Genomic DNA, 18,256 nt, shown 5'->3' with positions numbered 1-18,256 from the left:
TGGCTTTGGGATTAGTGCTCAATTTGTCTAGGTGACTGTAGGTAACTCGCACACCACTCATTTTTAGGTCTCGCCTACGCCTACTGAATAGGAGGAGACCTCTTGGAATCTATTTGGTTTTTAGGCCAAAAACATGCACGGATTGGATTGCTTTCAATGGCAACGTGTGCACGTTTGGTGATTCCCTTGCGGGAGCGGGCTTTGAAACCATCTGTTTGTAATTAACTTTCAAATAGATGGTGCCCTTGCTCGCTCCCGTAAGGGAAACGCTGTTTGCTCTGTGCTTTCGTGCCCCTCGAACCCGTAATTGAAGGCGCTTGCTCAGAGCCTTGGGGCCTTTGTAGCCCTCTGCTATTTGCTGTGCCTTACTCCGGGACGCCTCATTCCCCTGTCGCTAATTAATCAATGATGGTGGTGCTCCCCGGAGCCTCGGTGGCTCATTAGTGGTCTGCACACGTTTTGGCAGAGTTCGGTGTTACACCCGACATGCGCTTTAAGCCGTCCCCCCTCTCCTGTTTGGATCGAGAGGGGCGCATGGATGCAGTCGCTGGTGGCTATCGACCCAGTGCCTCCTTACCACGATTATCCTGAAATCGCTGCAGGCTGCTATCCGCACTGGCCTTTATTGCCAGTGATGCCGGGAGATCAGCCTTTCGAAACTGCAGCGGACCGCTGGCAAATAAACAACAGGGCTTACGCAACTCAACACTCACGGCTCCACACATTTCAGGGGCAGCAGGCCACTGCACCAATCTCCTCTCCGCTGTGATCTTCTTTGTGTCCACTGCAGCAACGGTCGGCTTACCATCAGCCCATGGTTTAATAAACACACTGAATATCCTGAGGAAGACACCCAGTGCCGATCGTTGGGAGAGAGATTTGGCTCTTGCAATCGTTTTTTGACAAGGGGCCACCCCATTATTGATTGAGCATCGAGTTTATTGGCCACCTTAGACACTGAGGCTGCGCTTTTGTTTTTGATTGAAGCGTGCTCCAATCACATTGTTTACTTTCCTGAGTCCACAAAAATGGCGTACTCCTGTAGGTGATTATTAAAGGCAACTTAGAAAGCAGGCACAGCAGTTTTCTTCAACTCTGAACTTCAGTAGCAGTCGAGTGCTGTTGGCAACGTGTGACAGGAGGGTATGCTCAACTCTGAACTCCGGCAGCTGGAGGCGATAAGGCAGCTGGAGGCGATAAGGTGTGAATTCAGATGTGACAGTTATGTTCAGCTAGGAACTCTAGTAGCAACAGCATGACAGCTCTTTTTCCTTGTGCTATTTTCTTCTGCACGAGATAAGTGACACAGTATAGGGACGGGAAATGGTGGCTCTGTACAAGGAAGGAAGGCCACTGCACTCAGCAGGTGGACATTGTAATCAATAGCCCTGCTTCAGTCACTCTTACCATGCATCATACTTGAGGGACAATTTGGAAATGTGGTGGCGTCCTGTCAGCCAGGTTGTCCTGTAATTAGCAGGTAGGTGAAAGCCGCACTTGTGGAATTCTCCCCTAAGCACAGTTTATTAACAGTCAGAATACATGATTATGTTTTATTTAGATTAGGTCTAATTTGTTTTGCTTGTGTATGTAGCCTTTTTGTGTTTGTTTTTATACTGTTTTAAAACAATATGTGGTCGTGGGGTGTACGGAATAAAATACATCTGGCATTAGTCAGGGCTGATCAAGCTTTTTATGCCCAGCCCTGTCCCGATTTCCTTTAGTAATGTCCTGCTCCGTTCCAGACGGTTTTCTTTGAATTCTGGCACTTGTAGTCTTGTTTATCCTATTATAAAGCAGGACTGTAAGTCCCAGAATTCGAAAGAAAACACCTGGAGTGGAGCTGCACATCATGCACTGGCCTGGGAAACTTGACTGTCTTGCATTCTCCCAGGTATTTCGCCACAGCCCTGCCAAGTACCACACATCGGGGTTAGAATAATGGAATTGAATGCTGATGTCTGTATCACCACACAGAAATGAATTGGTCACGCATTATAGTGCCACTGCAACCACAAGGTGCTCAATGCTGCCTAGCTGCTTTTCACAAAAGTATCCAGTGTGCTCTTGGCTTGTAGTGCTGAGCTGGCTGCTGTCGCATGAGAAAAGCCTGGCTAAGAGGACTGTAGGTTAGTGACTATGTATTCAGGTTTTGCAACAGTTTCAAGATCTTTTCAGAGCTTTTCATGTGTTAAATTGTGTAATTTCTAATAATTATTGGTTTCCATTGACTTCATTGATAGTGTGACACTTTCTCACGAGTAAAACCTGCGTCACACATTTGGTTGTTGAATGTCTCTCATAAGTACGCAGAAGTCATGGAAATGTCACCCATAACGGAAAACTTGCCAGCTGCGCTCAAGTGTTAGCAGTTCATCCAAGTTTTTTTTTTTGTAGAACTCGAGTCTGAGTTTTTAAGGGGACAAGCAGGACTACAAAGAATAGAATGCATAGAAAACAAGCATTGGCATAGCCAATAGGTCTCTCTTTTGGGACCTTATAGGTATTTAGTTATGCAGCACAATATCCTTGGTGCAACAACATCAACTGTTGCTTGGCTAAACACTTATAAGTTACCAAAGGCGAGACCTATTGGCTATGCAAATGCTTCTTATTTCTGGCTTAACAATGCAGCTTTCACCAATTAGGTGAAAATCACCAGGAGAGAGGCTTTGGCTCCATTCACATTGGGGTATCTAGGTGTATATGTTTTGATTAGGCAGAAATGGTGTCCTTCCACAGAAAGTGCATGCCTCCACACAGCTATGATCATTTGTTTATTTATCATGCTTCCTGAGCATGACCATTTTGAAGCTCATATGTGACATTGTAAAGCAATTAAAGTGTCGTAGAAAACTATATTATTTATGATGTTTTCTCTGATGACCGCATATATGGGAGGAGGGCAGTCACTAACAAACCTACATGGGTTTTTAGGTCTGGCTTGACAGTACAATTGTCACTTGACCTCATAACCTACGCTAATATTATTTTACAGTTTGTTGCTTGCACATAAATACATTCCCATGCGATCTATTTGTAATGCTGCAAGCTACCATACACTATTCCTTTAAAGCCAGACCTTTTGAGATTGCCAGTGCTTGTTGTGGGCTGGGAATTCTTTTCTATGATTAGGCTTTGAGCCAGCGGAAGAGAGAAAAGTTGAAAAGGGAGAAAGAAGGAAGAAAAAGGGATGGACAAGAACCTACAAAAGTGAGATAAAGAGACAAAGTGTTGGATGGTAGAATACAAAAGACATGCAACAGAATCAAACTAGGCACCCCTGGTAATCTGTACCCCAGCATTATTCAGTGCTGTTGCTGGCTCTTAAGAAAAGCCTAGACCCTTGCTCTTGTTACACAAATGAAGTACATGCATAGGAGAAGTAGGATTCATATGAACTCAAGAATATATTAAAGGAAAGTCATAATGGGTAGGGTATGGGACCGGAACTGATGAACAGGATGTGAACTAGAAATAATGGAAGGGCAAACCTAATGAAAGAGTAGACCTATATCATGAAGTCCTTTTAGTTAGTCAGAACCTGCATGCACACAGCAGCTGAAATCAAGTAACACAGCAGATTCTGATCCTTTAAAAGGAAAAACAACTGTTGTATTCCAAACACTGGATTTTTCCAAAAGTGAAATACCTGTACTTCCCGGGGTGAAGTGCAAGAGCTAGCAATAGTCTGCTGGCAATAGTAACCCAAGGAATTAGTTGTAACAGCCCAGAAATACCTGCAATTTAGAAATGTAGTATTGGATACATCTGCTGTCATTGCTACCACCAGCTCTGGAAGATGACAACATGAAAACACATATACTTTCGAGATGTAGTTAATGCAATTTCTGCAGTCACTGTAAACTGAGCACCGGTTGTGCAACACAGAAACATCTGTACTTCAGAGAGCAATCGCAAGCAATGATCTGTAAGCAACAGTACTTTATAAGACACCCAAGAAACCGTAGAAATAAACAAACAAAATCCCCCCAAAACGTGATTTTAAACAAAATGGAAGACCAGCCAGAGTCTGAGCTTGCGGTAAGGCTTTGTCCAGTCATCTGACACGGATCAGGTGCTGTCTCAGGCAAGAAAACATCAAGCCGAGAAAGTCGCACAAACGCGCGACGGGACCGCCAAATGGCCGCCCCACAAAGCACCCAGATAGAGACCCCGCCGCCCAGCACAGGAAGCAGACACAGAACCCACAGGAGACAAACAGGTTAGGAGAAACCCAAAACTGTAGTGAACATAGGAGGCAAAACAGAAGAGCCCTGCGAACACCCAAAGAAGGGAAACAGGAGAAACCCCCTCAGCAGGCAAAACAGGAAGGAACACCTCCAGCCGCAAAAGGAAACACGAAGAAACGGGAAGAAAAGCCCGATCTAAGCCGCAAAACAACACAAACCAGCAGAAACTGCAAAGAAGGAAACAAAACGAGCAAGGCACCCAACTCACCCAACCGACAAGCGGAAGTGAAGGCCAGCAAAAAAGCCACCGCAGTGGACAACCACAACAAGACCGCCACTAACAAGGACACGAAAGGGGCAACCGCAGACCATGCAAAACAGCAGGCAAGGCCCAAAGAAGAAACGAGCATAGGAGAGCCCGGACAACGAAGCAAAAGCCCCGAAGAAGCCGACTCACCAAAGGGCAACAACCACTGAGGAAGCCCCAAGGCCCCGACAAGCACAAACCGCCGTCAACGAGCAGACAAAGGGGAAAAATCCCAACAACAAACCCAAGCCGGAGAAACCAGCACAGAAACAGGAACCCCAGCACGGATTCCGACCAAGAGAAGAGCACCAGGAAACAATAGAGCCCCAAAGTGCATCACAGCTCCAAAGAGCGGAAGGCCAACGCGACCAACACATGCCACCGGCCACCACAGAAGAACAGCCCAAAGACGCCAAAGACAGCCGCTCAAGAGCCAGGCAGTCAGAAGCAAGCGCCAAAGATAGGGCAAAGACAGCTGCGGACCCAGAAGCAGAGCCGGAGGCAAGGGAGGCTGGCCAAAACCGACACCCACCGGCAACAGCAGGAGCAGAAACCAAAAACAGCTAGGCCAACCCAACAACACCGACACCCCCCAAACTTCCGCAGAACTCCCGGGAGGAGAAAACGGGAGCGAAGGCATACAGAAAACCCGCAGGCCAAGGAAACGAGAAAGCAACCCCCGAGGAGAGACCACCCCGGAACAAAAACCGGGGGAGAAGAGCAACAGGAGGGGAAGCAAACACGACCGAACCAGAGTCCCAAACCAAAGACAAAAGGACCTGGAACAGAGGAACAGAGAGGGAATGCTACACGTAGCAGCAAGACATCCCAGCGCAGGGCCATTCCAAGCACCAGCGCACAGTCCCAAGCACCCGTGCATAGTCCCAATAAAAGGATATGTCCCGCCGAAACGAGCACTAGACAGCACCAAACAGAGGACAGGGGGGAAGCGGCCCAAGCCACCAAAGGAAGGCACAATCAGAGTACCATTCCATCAGAGAAACCAACCGCCGTAACAGGGATATTTCTCAAGACCCCCCGAAAGCCAACAGAGAAAACGCCGCCCAGACACAAAACAGGGAAGCCAGCAGGAACAGAGACACGTACCGGGACACCCCAGGAAGGCCCAAACAACAACGAGCCACCGGAGCGCCAGTCCGAACAACCGACAAGCCGGCCACCAAGGACCCCAACGGGGCCCCCAACCGAAGGACAGGCATCCGAGGACAACAAGAGGAGAGAGGGAAGCAGAAAGCACCCCCCCACACCAGGCCGGGAGAGCAAAGCCACCAGACATGGGGAAAGAGGAACCAAAGCCCCGAAACCAGCATGAAAAAGGACCCAGCGAGTCAACAGAAAAACCACCAAGGACACGAGGTGCATGAGAGCCCAAGGAACCACAGCCGAGGAGGCAACCACCATCCGCCGGACACACGACCAACCCCGAGCCGGGGCAGGAGGGAGACCCAGTAGGACCCGCAGAAGATCCAGAGCAGAAAATAGATCCGGACATATGGAGCGCGTCACGAAATGGGTGTCATCCTAGCGCAGGGGCCATGCCAACCCCCACCATTAACGCTCAACACAAAAGCATACGAGCCGCCAAAGCGAGCACCGAGAAACAGCTCCCAGCAAAGCACCAAACCGGTCCCGAGGAACCGAAGCCCCCGAACAGGAACCAGGTGCACTGATAAAACTAGATGAGTCATGTGGTTACAGTACAGCACCGCAGCAGCCGTATCTCCACCCTGCTGGTGCTCCCTGGTAGAACCTCCTATGTGCGGACCAGTCCCCAACCAGTACATAGATAGAGGGGCCTCTAGACGCAGAGGGCTAGCAGAACTGAAAAAGAGAGTAAAATGTATATGAACCATCTACATCAAGATGAATGCTGTCCCGCTACTGACCTCTTGCTTGAGAGACCTGTTGGAATGGGGGATGGTAGTGGAACAGCATATGAGACTATCGCGCATGGATGAGGGTCTGCTGAGGCCATCATGCTGTGGGCCCAGTTGCTGTGTATGTTTAATGACAATGCGTCATCCGCGAGTAGCTCTGAGGCGGAGGGTCAATTCAAATATAGAACTGCTGCATATGTATACTTTCTGCTGACTGCTTTTTTAATGGGATTTTCTTGTATAATGATCAGCTTGTTACCTTGGTTTCTGTATGCACGGCTTAGGGCGTTTCTGTGTCGTATTGACGATCCCACCCGGGGTTCCGGTATGCTTCTTGATTGTCACTACCTCTGTCATGTGTTTGATTTCAGATTGTGTGTGGAGCTGTCCACATGCACTGAGTGTTTTGTTGTTTGCTTAAAACCAATAAAATACAGTAAAAAAAAAATAATTAAGATTGTTTCTGTTCACCCCTTTCGCTGTTGGATATTGGTATTTAAGCCCTCAAATCTCCCATTTTCTTGAGATCTAGGGCCAGATGTAGGTAAATATTATTTACAGATTCTAAAGTACCGAATTTTACCGATTCGGAGTTTTAGAATCGGTAAATGATATGTAGCTAATGATTCGGTAAATTTTACTTAATCGGTAAAATTCGGTAACTACTGATTCGGTATTTAACATTCATTCCTATGGGCCTGGAGGCCCATAGGAAGGAATGAGAATTACCGATTCGGTAAATACCGAATCGGTAATAGGGGGTAGACCTACAAGGGTGGCAGGGTGTAACATTGACACCCTGTTGCACTCCTGTATAGTGCATGGGTGCACATGTGACAGACATACATGCCCTAAGGGTTTGTATGTCTGCCACATCGCACTGAATAAAAAGCACAAAATTGCCTTTTAAAAGGTATTCGGAATTTACCACCAACTAATAGTTGGTGGTAAATAACAAATCCTTAAATGTAAAAAGCACTCAAGTGCTCTCTACATTAAGAATTCGGTAATTTACCGAATCGGTATGTTAAGAATTCGGTAATTTACCGATTCCTTAAGTTACCGATTCGGTAAATTACCGAATCCTACAATTTGGCCACCTACATCTGAAAAGCCTAATTCCGGTCGGTAACTGCCGAAATTCGGTAATTTCGTCCGTTACCGACCAGAATTAGGCTTTCTACATCTGGCCCCTAGTGTCATACAAATATCGCAGTATGGTAACAATTAATCTGGATCAACACCTGAATGTTTTTCTTAGCATAGAGTTACATTGCAGATTGATTAGTGCATGATTGTATTTTGTGTTTTTATTGTGATTTTAATTGTTCCGTGGGATTTTTTGTTTTACTTTAAAAGTTCATATTGTAGCACTGCAAGTTATTCTTTTCATTTTTGTCCATGGCAGGTATTTGCTTTTGTTCAGTCCTGCATTTAAACCTTTTGATGAAGTATTCACTTATCTTCCTAAGGCATTGGCCAGATAATCTGCAACTATAATACCTCCTCATTTATATTGTAATAAGGTGTATGAATAGTGAAATGTTGTGAAAGTTGCATATTTGAATTTCCATTTCTCTCACTATATTTAATTTTCCTTGTTGTAGAAAAGTCAAAGGATGTTTTCCATTCAATAAGCCAGTGGTTCGATTTCTTACTGAAGAAGAATACCGAGATCAGGGGGAGGCAGAAACGCTAAACGCCCTAGAAGAACTACGCTCATTCTGCAGGAGTCCTGAGTTCCCGTCATGGCTGGCTATGTCCAAAATCCATTCACCCAAAAAGTAGGACAAACTATTATCTCTGGAAAATATTGTTGTTAGTTAATAGCGCAATAAAACTGTAATTAGGTTGAATGTTTATGTATATTTTTACTTTAAGCAACAATTTTATTCTTGTTTGTTGGTGAAGAAAATATGCCTATTAAAACACATCACCATTGTAGAGTATTTCCACCCTAATGTGTGCCTCTGTAGGTAGCGCAGGATTACTCACTAGGCAAGAAGCCCTTGAGAGCTGTTTGGAAGATGGGGAGCATGTGCTTCTGCTAGTAAATTATCTGATCTTAGCAAGGTGTACTACTTGTACTTTAAAGACGCCATAACGGTGTTTTGGGTGTTCAGAACCTTAGAGTAGTACCGTAGATCTGCGCGTTGCTTTTCCTGAGATGGATGCGTTTCTGTAAAGAACGCTGTCCGAGAAAGAGGTGGTTTGAAAGACTTGTTGATGAGAGAAAGATCATTCACTTGCCTTCTAGAATCTCCTTTTTCCCAAGTCTTATTTCACAGAAGTTCAGGAAGAGGAGCAGCTTGCCTACACAATATTCCCAATCTAAGATGGTGGGTGCTTCTTTGTATCAAATTTCTATGATGACATCCCAATCCAAGATCACTTCTGTACTACTTCTGTCATTTCATTTTCTCCCGTAAAATAAGGCTGCTGAGTTCATGTAGGAGTGTGCAGTTTCGACAGTATTGTAAATAAAAATGTAGTACTATGGTACCTGACGCAGGGCCTACTGAGGATACGAATATCACTGACCCTGGTGAGTTGGTTAAATATCAATGCAACGAGGTACATAAGTTAAAAAAACTGGTAGCTGCTTTGTCAGACGAGGTTGGGAAGCTGAGGCAACAGGGATGTATCCTGCATCCCAAGAGCCCACCTAATATAGCTATCGGCGTGTATACATCTCTAATTGATAGCCAAAGCAGCTGGAAATGTAGTAGCAATCAAAACGGGCACGTTCAGGCACCCTGGAGGGCAGGCACGAATTTCTGACCTCAAATTCATCCCCTCCAAATAGGCAGTATAGAACATCCTGTCCTTCCACTAGCAAGGTTGGGGCTTTGAGTAAGGACATTGAGGGGTCAGATACAACCAAAGTACAGCGTCCTTTGATCATTCTCCTATCCCTGGGATCAAGACCAAAGTTTGACAGAGGGAGGCGGCCAGCGAGCCATACAGGGAGATCGAGCAGGGTTTTCAAGACCAAAGTTCCCAAACTGAGCCCGGGGGTCAGAAAGGACATTGACACATTAATAAATAAATGTACTCACTGTTGGACTTGGCCCTTTTTAAAGGGATATCCCCAAACATTTTTCTAATTCCTCCTATTTCTTACTGACCTGTTGTATTTGGTTTTATGACTCTGGGTACTTTACCACTGCTAATCAGTGCTTAAGTGCATATGCTCTCTGTGTAAATTGTGAACACGATTGGTTATCCATGATTGGCATATTTGATATATTGGTCAGTCCCTAGTAGAGTGCACTGCGTGTGCCAGGGCTGATAAATCAAATACTGCTATTGGGCCTACAGCAATGATTGTACCCCCCTCACAACTAGACCTGAAATGGTAACCCAGACCTGCCACTGCAATGTCTATGCGAGGATGTTAACTGCCATGTCGACTCGGCTAGTGCACCCACTTACCAAGCCCTAACCTTCCCTTTTCTAACATGTCAGTCACCCCTAAGGTAGGCCCAAGGTACCCCTGTGGGCAGGGTGTGGTGTATGTGAAAGGTAGGACATGTTCTGATGTGTGTGGCATGTCCTGATAGTGAATTACTGCTAATTTCTTTATTTCACTATAGTGTAAGGCTATCTGTGCCCATAGGAAAGCATAGGAGTTAATTTTTAACGTCTTATAAATATAACTTACCATTGGGATGAGATAAGAAAATATAGTTTAGTATGCTTGAACTCCGAATCAAAAGATGCATCTTTTAGGAAAGGTGATTTTTACATTCTGTGTTTGAAAATACCACTTTTAGAAAGTAGGTATTTTCTTGCTTAGCCATCCTGTGTGCTTCTACTAGGATGTGTATGGACAGTCTGGCTTTGAAGTGGCAGGGGATGTGCAATGGCTCCTGAAAGTCTCAATGAGTCAGACTAGGCTGAATAGGCCTGATCTGCATTGGGAGTGGTGGGAGGAGTAGCACATGTACCTGAAAAGGGCTGTGCCTGCCTTCCACAATGCTGGCTCCACCCCCCTGTGGTGCGTCTGGAGCCAAGGCTCACCCTGATAATGGGGACCCCTTCACATTTGCGAGTGGCCTAGGTGGTAAACTGCAAGTGTTTTGTTACCACAATCATACCTTGCTGTTAGACTTGCTATTATGAAGGGACGCCCTTGGCACACCCCTTCCTAATTGCAAGTCGCAAACCATATTTTGCGAGTCAGTAATAGACTACCGACTCGCAAAATATGTTTTTTGCATGGGGCAGACCAATTTTGCAGTCGTAAACTAGACGAATTCCTGTTTACGACCGCAGAACATGGTCGTACATCTGCCTCATCGTCCCTATATCCTGTCTTTACTGCAGGTTATGTTAACTTTTTCTCAGCTAGTTCTAATAGGACAGGGCGTCACTATGGAGGCCTTTTACTTTGGGTGCGCACTTCACTCAGTGTTATACTACTGTGTTCACTTGATGTTTCTCACCCAACATTCAAGGTATAACCATCCCAGGAATGGAAAATCGCACATTTTATTTTTATAATATCTACAATTGTGAGTTGAGAGTGGAATTTGAATCACCCACACTAAAAGCTTTTATGTCTCATAGGGAGAGCTTTGACACACACCACACTTTGTCGTGGGTGATTTTAACACCACCTTTGAGCCACTTGACTGCACAGGTCACACATTTACCAGGGCAGAGGATAAGGAATGGGGGGGTACCCATATATGATATAGAAACCAATAAGCGATGGAATGAGGTAGCTTTCCAACCTCTCTAACTTACACTCCTGTTGAGGTTAAGAGTATGTAACATGTGCACGAAATCGGATCTGCAAGCACTTCCCACTTTTAACCAACGAGGACAAACAGTAGGATCAACTAAATATAAATTGGCTTTCCTTTGTGGCCTGCTGTAGTCAATATGAGAGTTGTCCCCAGAAATGATAGCCATCACAATGCTATGCACTGCACACTGTCTAACCTTTTAAACCATCTGAAGGGCGCTCCCCTTTTGCTCTCCATCGGTTTGTCCCCGCAAATAAGAGGCGTAGACTCAAATGGCCTAAGGTTTAAATGGATGTAGAGCATAGGGCCATTATGGATAAAGCTCTCTTATGCCCTGCTGAATCTAGATACTTTATGGTCTCACCAGGATAGAAGCTCTGGGGTTCTCGACATTCATGTGAATCTGTACAATATTATAGGGCAATGTTTTCAGGGGAAGCCACATCGGCGATTATTGCCACCCAAAACTGACAGTTTATGGTACAAGGAGGCTAAAAATGCATTACGCCATGGCATTGAAAGTGGTAATGTACATTTTATCCGTCAAAAGAAGAAAATATATAAGCAGGCCCAGGCTACATCTCGTAGGAGCTGGTAAACTGAAACATGGGAAGCTAGGACCAGAGATGTTAAGAGGTTCTGGTGGATTGTAGCTAATGGGGGAGAGAGTGGGAAGTCCCATTTAGCAAGTACCATCTGTTCAGATATCTGGTTTGAATATTTTTATGACCTATTTGGTCCTCCGTTGTTTCCTGAAAAGGTGTTATGGTCCTCATTCTTCATTGAGGCAAGTGACTCTTTTCCCCCCTTATCATTTGATGTAAAAGAAACCAAAGATGCAATCAACAGCATCACCCCTGGTAAAGCTGCCTGACCTGAAGGGATGCTGATTATTTTTACACACTGACCTAGAAAGGTGGGCCATCTATATTAGTAAGTTGTCTAATGCAGTTCCTGAGAGCGGTGAAATTCCAGTTAGTTGGAAAACAGCAGAGATGGTCCCGGTCTACAAGAAGGTTTCTGGGGCCTCCCCCTCAATTATAGACGAATAAGCTTCATTTATGTGACCCACAAGGTGTTCTTCAGGCAGATTCTAGACGGACTTGATTTTTGAATAGAAGAATACAATGTACTATGTAATTTTCAAGCCGGTTTAGAAGAGCACTATTGACCAAGTATTTTGATTTTTACCATCTACTGAAAGATGGTCATTCTTCAGAAGTCACATCTTTGCTTAGTGTTTGTGAACTTAGTCTGCAATTGACCTAGTCCCCACCAAAAATTATGGGAAGTACTGTAGACAAACAGGGTCTCCATGATCTGGTGAGTATCCTTGTGCGCCTGCACCAAGATACTTATGCCGGGGTCTGGTGGGGGCCTCAAGGGTAATTGACTGAATCTATCGGGGTCCACAAAGGCATTCAGCAGCGATGTGTACTTGCCCCTACCTTATTCTCCCTATATCTTAATGATTACCTAGATGTGGGCGGCAACAATGCACCAAGGGTTGCAAACATAAATGTTCCTCTGCTCTTATTTGCAGATGATACTTTGCTGATTTCTAAAATGCCAGTTGGCCTTCAGGCATTGGTTTTCTGCTTTTTATACTGACCGTGGGCTGATAACTAATCATGAAAAAACTAAATTTATGTCTATTAATCCCCACAGGCCGTTTAGGGGGCTCCCTCACTCTTGACAGAAAGTCTTGACAGGGTTACTTGCTTTGACAATCTTGGAATAAGGCTAACCCAGTCTACGCAGTGGCTCCCCCAAGTTAAGAAAAGCATATTGAACTGATGCCCTCACGCATCTGGCATCTTGAGGCTGTTACTTGCCTCAAAGATGAGACCTATTTCACCAGCTCTAAAGGGTTATAGGGCCAAGGCTGAGGGCAGTGCCCCATATGGCGCTGAACTATGGGGATCAGCAGGTTTGGCATGGCTAGGACTAGCATGGAATAACTTTCTACGGTCCTTGTTGTGCATCCCGAAAAGTGCACCCCTGCTCCCCTTAAAATGGTACATGGGTATCCACTCCATTTCGTCTAGGGCACAGTTAGGTATCCACTCCATTTCGTCTAGGGCACAGTTACGTCCTCTATTGTTTTGGCACAGGCTCGAGTACACCCTAACTCTTAACACATAATATATCACATTCAGGGACATAGTGGAAGCAGAAAAAAGCCATAGAATAAAGTGGATATGTTATGCCAAGGGCATGTTGACCCAACTAGGATTAGAATCCTATTGGCGTGACTACAAGGGTTTCCCTCTTCTTTCTAAACAGAACCTAAAGAACGCCTATTGAGCCCATGTGTGGGGTTTTTTAGTGAACAACCGGTCTCATGGGTTGCTCACTACCAAATCTTTGTATTTCAAACTATATTGCCTATTTAAATGCTTCCTAGATATTATGCCATATCATGCTGCAAAAGTTTTGTACATTCAGTTTCACAAAGGTACTTTACCGCTCCAGACTTTTTGCTCAAGATTGAAATCAAAAACTGCTGAAGGCACTACGTGTCCAGTCTGTTGCTGTGCAGAGCAAATTTTAATTCACTTTTTTTCTGCCCCAGGTATGCTAGATGAGAAGGGGCCTGCTCCTTCCAATCTGCAGATTGCTGGGGGTCAGGCAGTGGTAGGCCGCACTTAGTGTTGCGTGTTGACACTGAAGAATCTATTGCTTGTGCTGTTGCCAAATACCTGCATTGGAGTTGGTGTATTGAAACCAAAGCTCTGGGGAAGTAGTACCTTTATGATCAGTTAAAAATTGGAAATACATTTTTATACAGTCTTTGTAAACGCCGTACTAATCATGATTCTTGCATGTGGCATCTTGGGCCTACCCTTCTTCTGACGTCATGATGCCATGGTTACCTAAGATTCCATACTGAGTGTTGGTTTCCCAGGATATAGAATGTGTTGATTCAAATGTTAAGTGAGCTGTTACCTTTTACTGGCTGGGGACCAGGATGGGTTTCTTCTTGCTGAGAAATAAACCTGGACTTGTACTCCTCTACCTGCCTTACTTTGCGTGATCCTGGCAGTATAATATAATTGGGTCCTCTAACCCGCAGTTAGCAGTATTGTATGCCACCAAGAAAACTCATAATTTACATGGAAAGTGGGATTTCATGCACCAAATGAAGATTACCATAATAGGTGCTACAAATGCAATCCGCTCTGAGACCAACACAAATTTCAGTCTTACTCAAGGTATAGCAGAAGGAAAGAGTAATTGCCAAGGGTTGATGAGGTAATGTCAGATTCCTCTAATCCGAGAGATTAGCAGTCCAACCTAATCCCTGTGTGGTGTGCGGGGTGGAGAGGCAAGCTACCCAGACTTGGGAGGATGTGGGGGGGATGAGGAAGGAGGGGTTAAACGAAGGCCTTTTCCAGACTTGTGGAGTCTGAAGATAAATTGATGTCTGAGCTGTATTCCAACATTATTAAAAAGGTCAGGTACGCTATAATCCAAGAAGGAATGAAACTTCTTGCTCAAAAGATCAGACTCCTCTAACCCCTGTTCATTCTGCAGTCTGGGTCTCTACTGAGCTCAAGCATTGTTTTCAAAGTCTTTAGAGGCAAATCTCTCTCTATTTCCCCCTCTCTCTGTCTCTATGGAATTAACAGTACAGTGTCTCTGTTGAATCTTTGCGCACTCATAAAAGCACACAAACCATGGACCGACAGGTACTTTTTCTGGTACACATCAAACCATCTTAAGCAGGCTCATTTTCTTCAACCGTTTAGAGAACAGGAAAGGTGTCACAGACCTTGAGTTCATCCACTCACTCATTTACAACTGCAAATGATATATAACGGATTTTACCTTAAATTATCCAAACAAACACTGAGTTCAAAGGGAATCCTCTCTGGCTATATGCAAGTGATGCAACTAACCTTGGGGAAGAATGAAAAAAGCATCTGGTACAAGATCATTTTGGCTGCTACATGACAACTTGTTTCTGCTAGATCCAGCAAGGCAGACAAGAGTGCAAATGCCGCGCAGAATAAGGTAGAGAAGAGGGAAAAATACAGAATCTGAATAGAAAGTTAGAAAAAATCAATTTTTGCAACAAAATTTAAATACTACACAGAACAATAAAAAATTGCTTATCCGCCTTCGTTACACCTCTTACACCTCTTGCTTCTCTGATAAAAATCCTTTGGTCTGTGACGACGACACACAAATAATAGTCTCACTGCATGAGTGCAGTCAGTAAATGGATAGAGAGTAATTGTATGAAACTCAATTCCACAAAAACAGAGGTGATTTAGTTCGGCAATGACCATCTGGTCTCCTAACTGGTGGCCAGCTGAGCTGGGCATTTCACCAATGCCACCCTCTAAAGTAAAAAAAAAAACCTTGGGACTTCGATGGATAGGGGGCAAAAATATAAAGAACAAGTCAACAAGATCACCTCCTCTTCTCGCTACTTACTAAGAACATTGAAAAATGTCTTCCTGCAGATCTCCTGAAATCTGTAGTCATTGCTTTGTTTTTTTTTTATCTCAACTGGACTTTTGTAATGGCCTTTATGTGGACCTCCCAAAAGGACAATTCAAGAAATGACAAACTCTTTAAAAAGCGGCTGCACACTTTTGCATGGGGCTGGAACATCCTATTTTTATAGCTAGGAGATGCCCAAGCAAACATTACAAAATATGGAAACGATGGGCGGATTATCGGGGTCTGTGGTTAGAGCGAACAGCTGTTGTGGCGGTTCACCCACTGGAGTGATTTCTGATGTGCGTGGGGTCTGTGGTGATGTGGGATGGGGAGGGATCCGGGGAGGTGTGTTATCATGCTAAGATTATTTTGCTTTGTATCACGGCTGTGGACAAGATCATGCAGAGTTTGTGTGGCTTTGGGGGGAGGGGATAGGGAGGGTGGGAGTTGGGGGGGTTCTGTATTATTTTGTATGCTTTTGTTATGCATTTTGCAGTAACTCACAAAAGTCGATTGCTCTTGTGGTAATATATGACTTGATTCTGCAGATGTCTCTGGTGTGCAGAGCCCTGCGATTTATACACTAATTGACAAATAATATATGTTTAAAAAAAAAAAGCAGCACTTGCACAATTCCTTCTAAAAAGTAAAACATTTCAATCAGATAGATCAGCCATTAGGAAATTGCATTGGCTCCCAGTTAGTCATTGTATCGTCTTCAAGGCTCTTTGTCTGGCCTATAATATACTCTACGGGAAAGCCCTAGCCTCCTATAGCAAAAACCCTGAGTGGTACATACCTGGTAGAACTCTCCGTTCCAGTACACCGAGACTTATTAAGGTTGCTCCTTTCAAATGTGCCACCTGGGGCAGAAAAAGCTTTTTAGAGCTACAGCTCTACATTGGAACCGTCTGCCATCCAAACAGAAACCAGCCTCTTCACTCCCTCTCTTTAGGGAACAACTTAAAACCTGGCTCTTTAATCGGTGATCATAAAGCATTCTTACTCAGGACACTGACTGCTCTTCTCTGCTCTGCATAGCGCCAAGACACATCCAGGCATTTGTGCGCTTTAAAAGTTATATCATGCATACATTCACAAAGCACCCAGAGTTCATATGCTTCCAGGAACCAAACCTTTGTCAGCTTTAGAGACTTGTTTACATTGCACCTCAGAGGTCATAAGCCACTGTTGCACAATTGGCACAAACCTATCTCTCTGGGTAGAGTGTAGTGTTATGATGTGTGCCTCGTGAGGGTCTCCTGTGGTCTTGTGAATGTCTGTGTGTGTATTCGGAGTTCTTTAGAATGTTAGGCTGACTGCACTCGGACAGTGTCAGTTGCACTGGACTGTCGAGGTGGTCGGATGCCAGGTTGTGCTTTTGGAATAAAGCTTACCTGAAACTACGTTTGTCTCTGCTGTTTTCTGCACAATCCCTCTCAACATTTTTGGCGACGATGCTTGTGGTGATATTGTGAACCGCTGCTGCAATTTGACGTTTTTCCATCGAGGTCCAGCACAGCCTGGTGATCCTTGACATCTCTCTTTGTTTGTTTGGATGTTCGGTGAGGTCTTCACATCTTTCTGGTTCCGGGGACTCGTAAAGGTACTTTTTGGTGTTTATTTCAGCATTTCCACTGTTTTCTTCTTTCAATTGGTCGCGAGCGTGATCAACGACTGACTTTGCCCACGTCACGTCATTGTTGGCATAGTTGGCATAGTTGGGGATACGTCACTGGAACGCACGTCTTACCTTGTAACGCAGCGTTACACGCAGCCATTTTCTGCGATCTAAAAGCCTTGGCATGCGTGCGTAACATCTTGCGTCAGCGACGTGCCTCCATCTTGTTTCAGATCAGCTGTTTCCTCACACGAGTTCCGGATTGCTCCGTGATGCTTGGTTGATTTTTTCGGAGCTGTTTGCCGATATCAGGTACTGTATCTTCAGCGATAAGGTACAGTGGAGCAGTTTTAACGCGGTGGTGTCTGCTTCTAGTTATTTTGACTATTTTAAATTCATTTTACGATATAGACTTTGGACAAAATTTCGTTTGGTCATTTTTTTTTTTACTTCATTTACTTTGATTCTGGTGATTTGCACACCTGGTCTTCTCAAGTTTGGTGCAAATTTTATACGGTGATTTGCACACCTGGTCTACTTTTGATATCTTTATCTCTACGGTGATTTGCACACCTTGGTTTTATTTTGTGCAGATACTGATATTTTCACACGTATTTACACGGTGATTTGCACAACTTTGTTTTGTTTTGGTGCAGATTCTGATATTTTCACACTATTTAATTCTACCACATATTTATTTACCATTGTTTCTAGCTTGTTAGGAAATGAATACCAATGTTGTCACGCCTCCTATGTTTTTATCTCTTCCTGGTACTCCTGTTATTGATTGGGTTGAGATGTTAGAAAATTACATAGTGGCTCTGGATGGAAAAAAAGTCATCCTGAAAGGAAGAAGGCATTATTGCTTAGCACCTTGGGCAATGAGGGCCAAAGTATTTTCAAGTATTTACCTGTAGCAATGGGTCCAAATGGTCAACCGATGGATATGTTTTTAAAGAAACCCTTACAAGGCTTGAGATAAGATTGGCCAAAGAAGTTAATTTAGTGATGGCAAGATATAGAGACTATAC

The 18,256-nt window shown here is 44.4% G+C and overlaps 1 protein-coding gene across 1 annotated transcript in view; it reads left to right on the top strand.

The window, feature by feature from the left end:
* Nucleotides 1-18,256, top strand: part of NEMP2 (nuclear envelope integral membrane protein 2) — a 227,309-nt gene that overhangs the window by 166,768 nt on the left and 42,285 nt on the right. Inside the window, exon 8 of the mRNA XM_086955376.1 lies at nt 8,006-8,182. Within this exon, the coding sequence (XP_086811502.1) occupies nt 8,006-8,182 (177 nt within the window). The remainder of the gene's footprint in view (nt 1-8,005; nt 8,183-18,256) is intronic.

This window comes from Lissotriton vulgaris, chromosome 2_1 (assembly GCF_964263255.1).
Source record: "Lissotriton vulgaris chromosome 2_1, aLisVul1.2, whole genome shotgun sequence".
NCBI lineage: Eukaryota > Metazoa > Chordata > Amphibia > Caudata > Salamandridae > Lissotriton > Lissotriton vulgaris.
The sequence above is the reverse complement of the archived record's forward strand: the minus strand, read 5'-3'. Positions and strand labels throughout refer to the sequence as shown.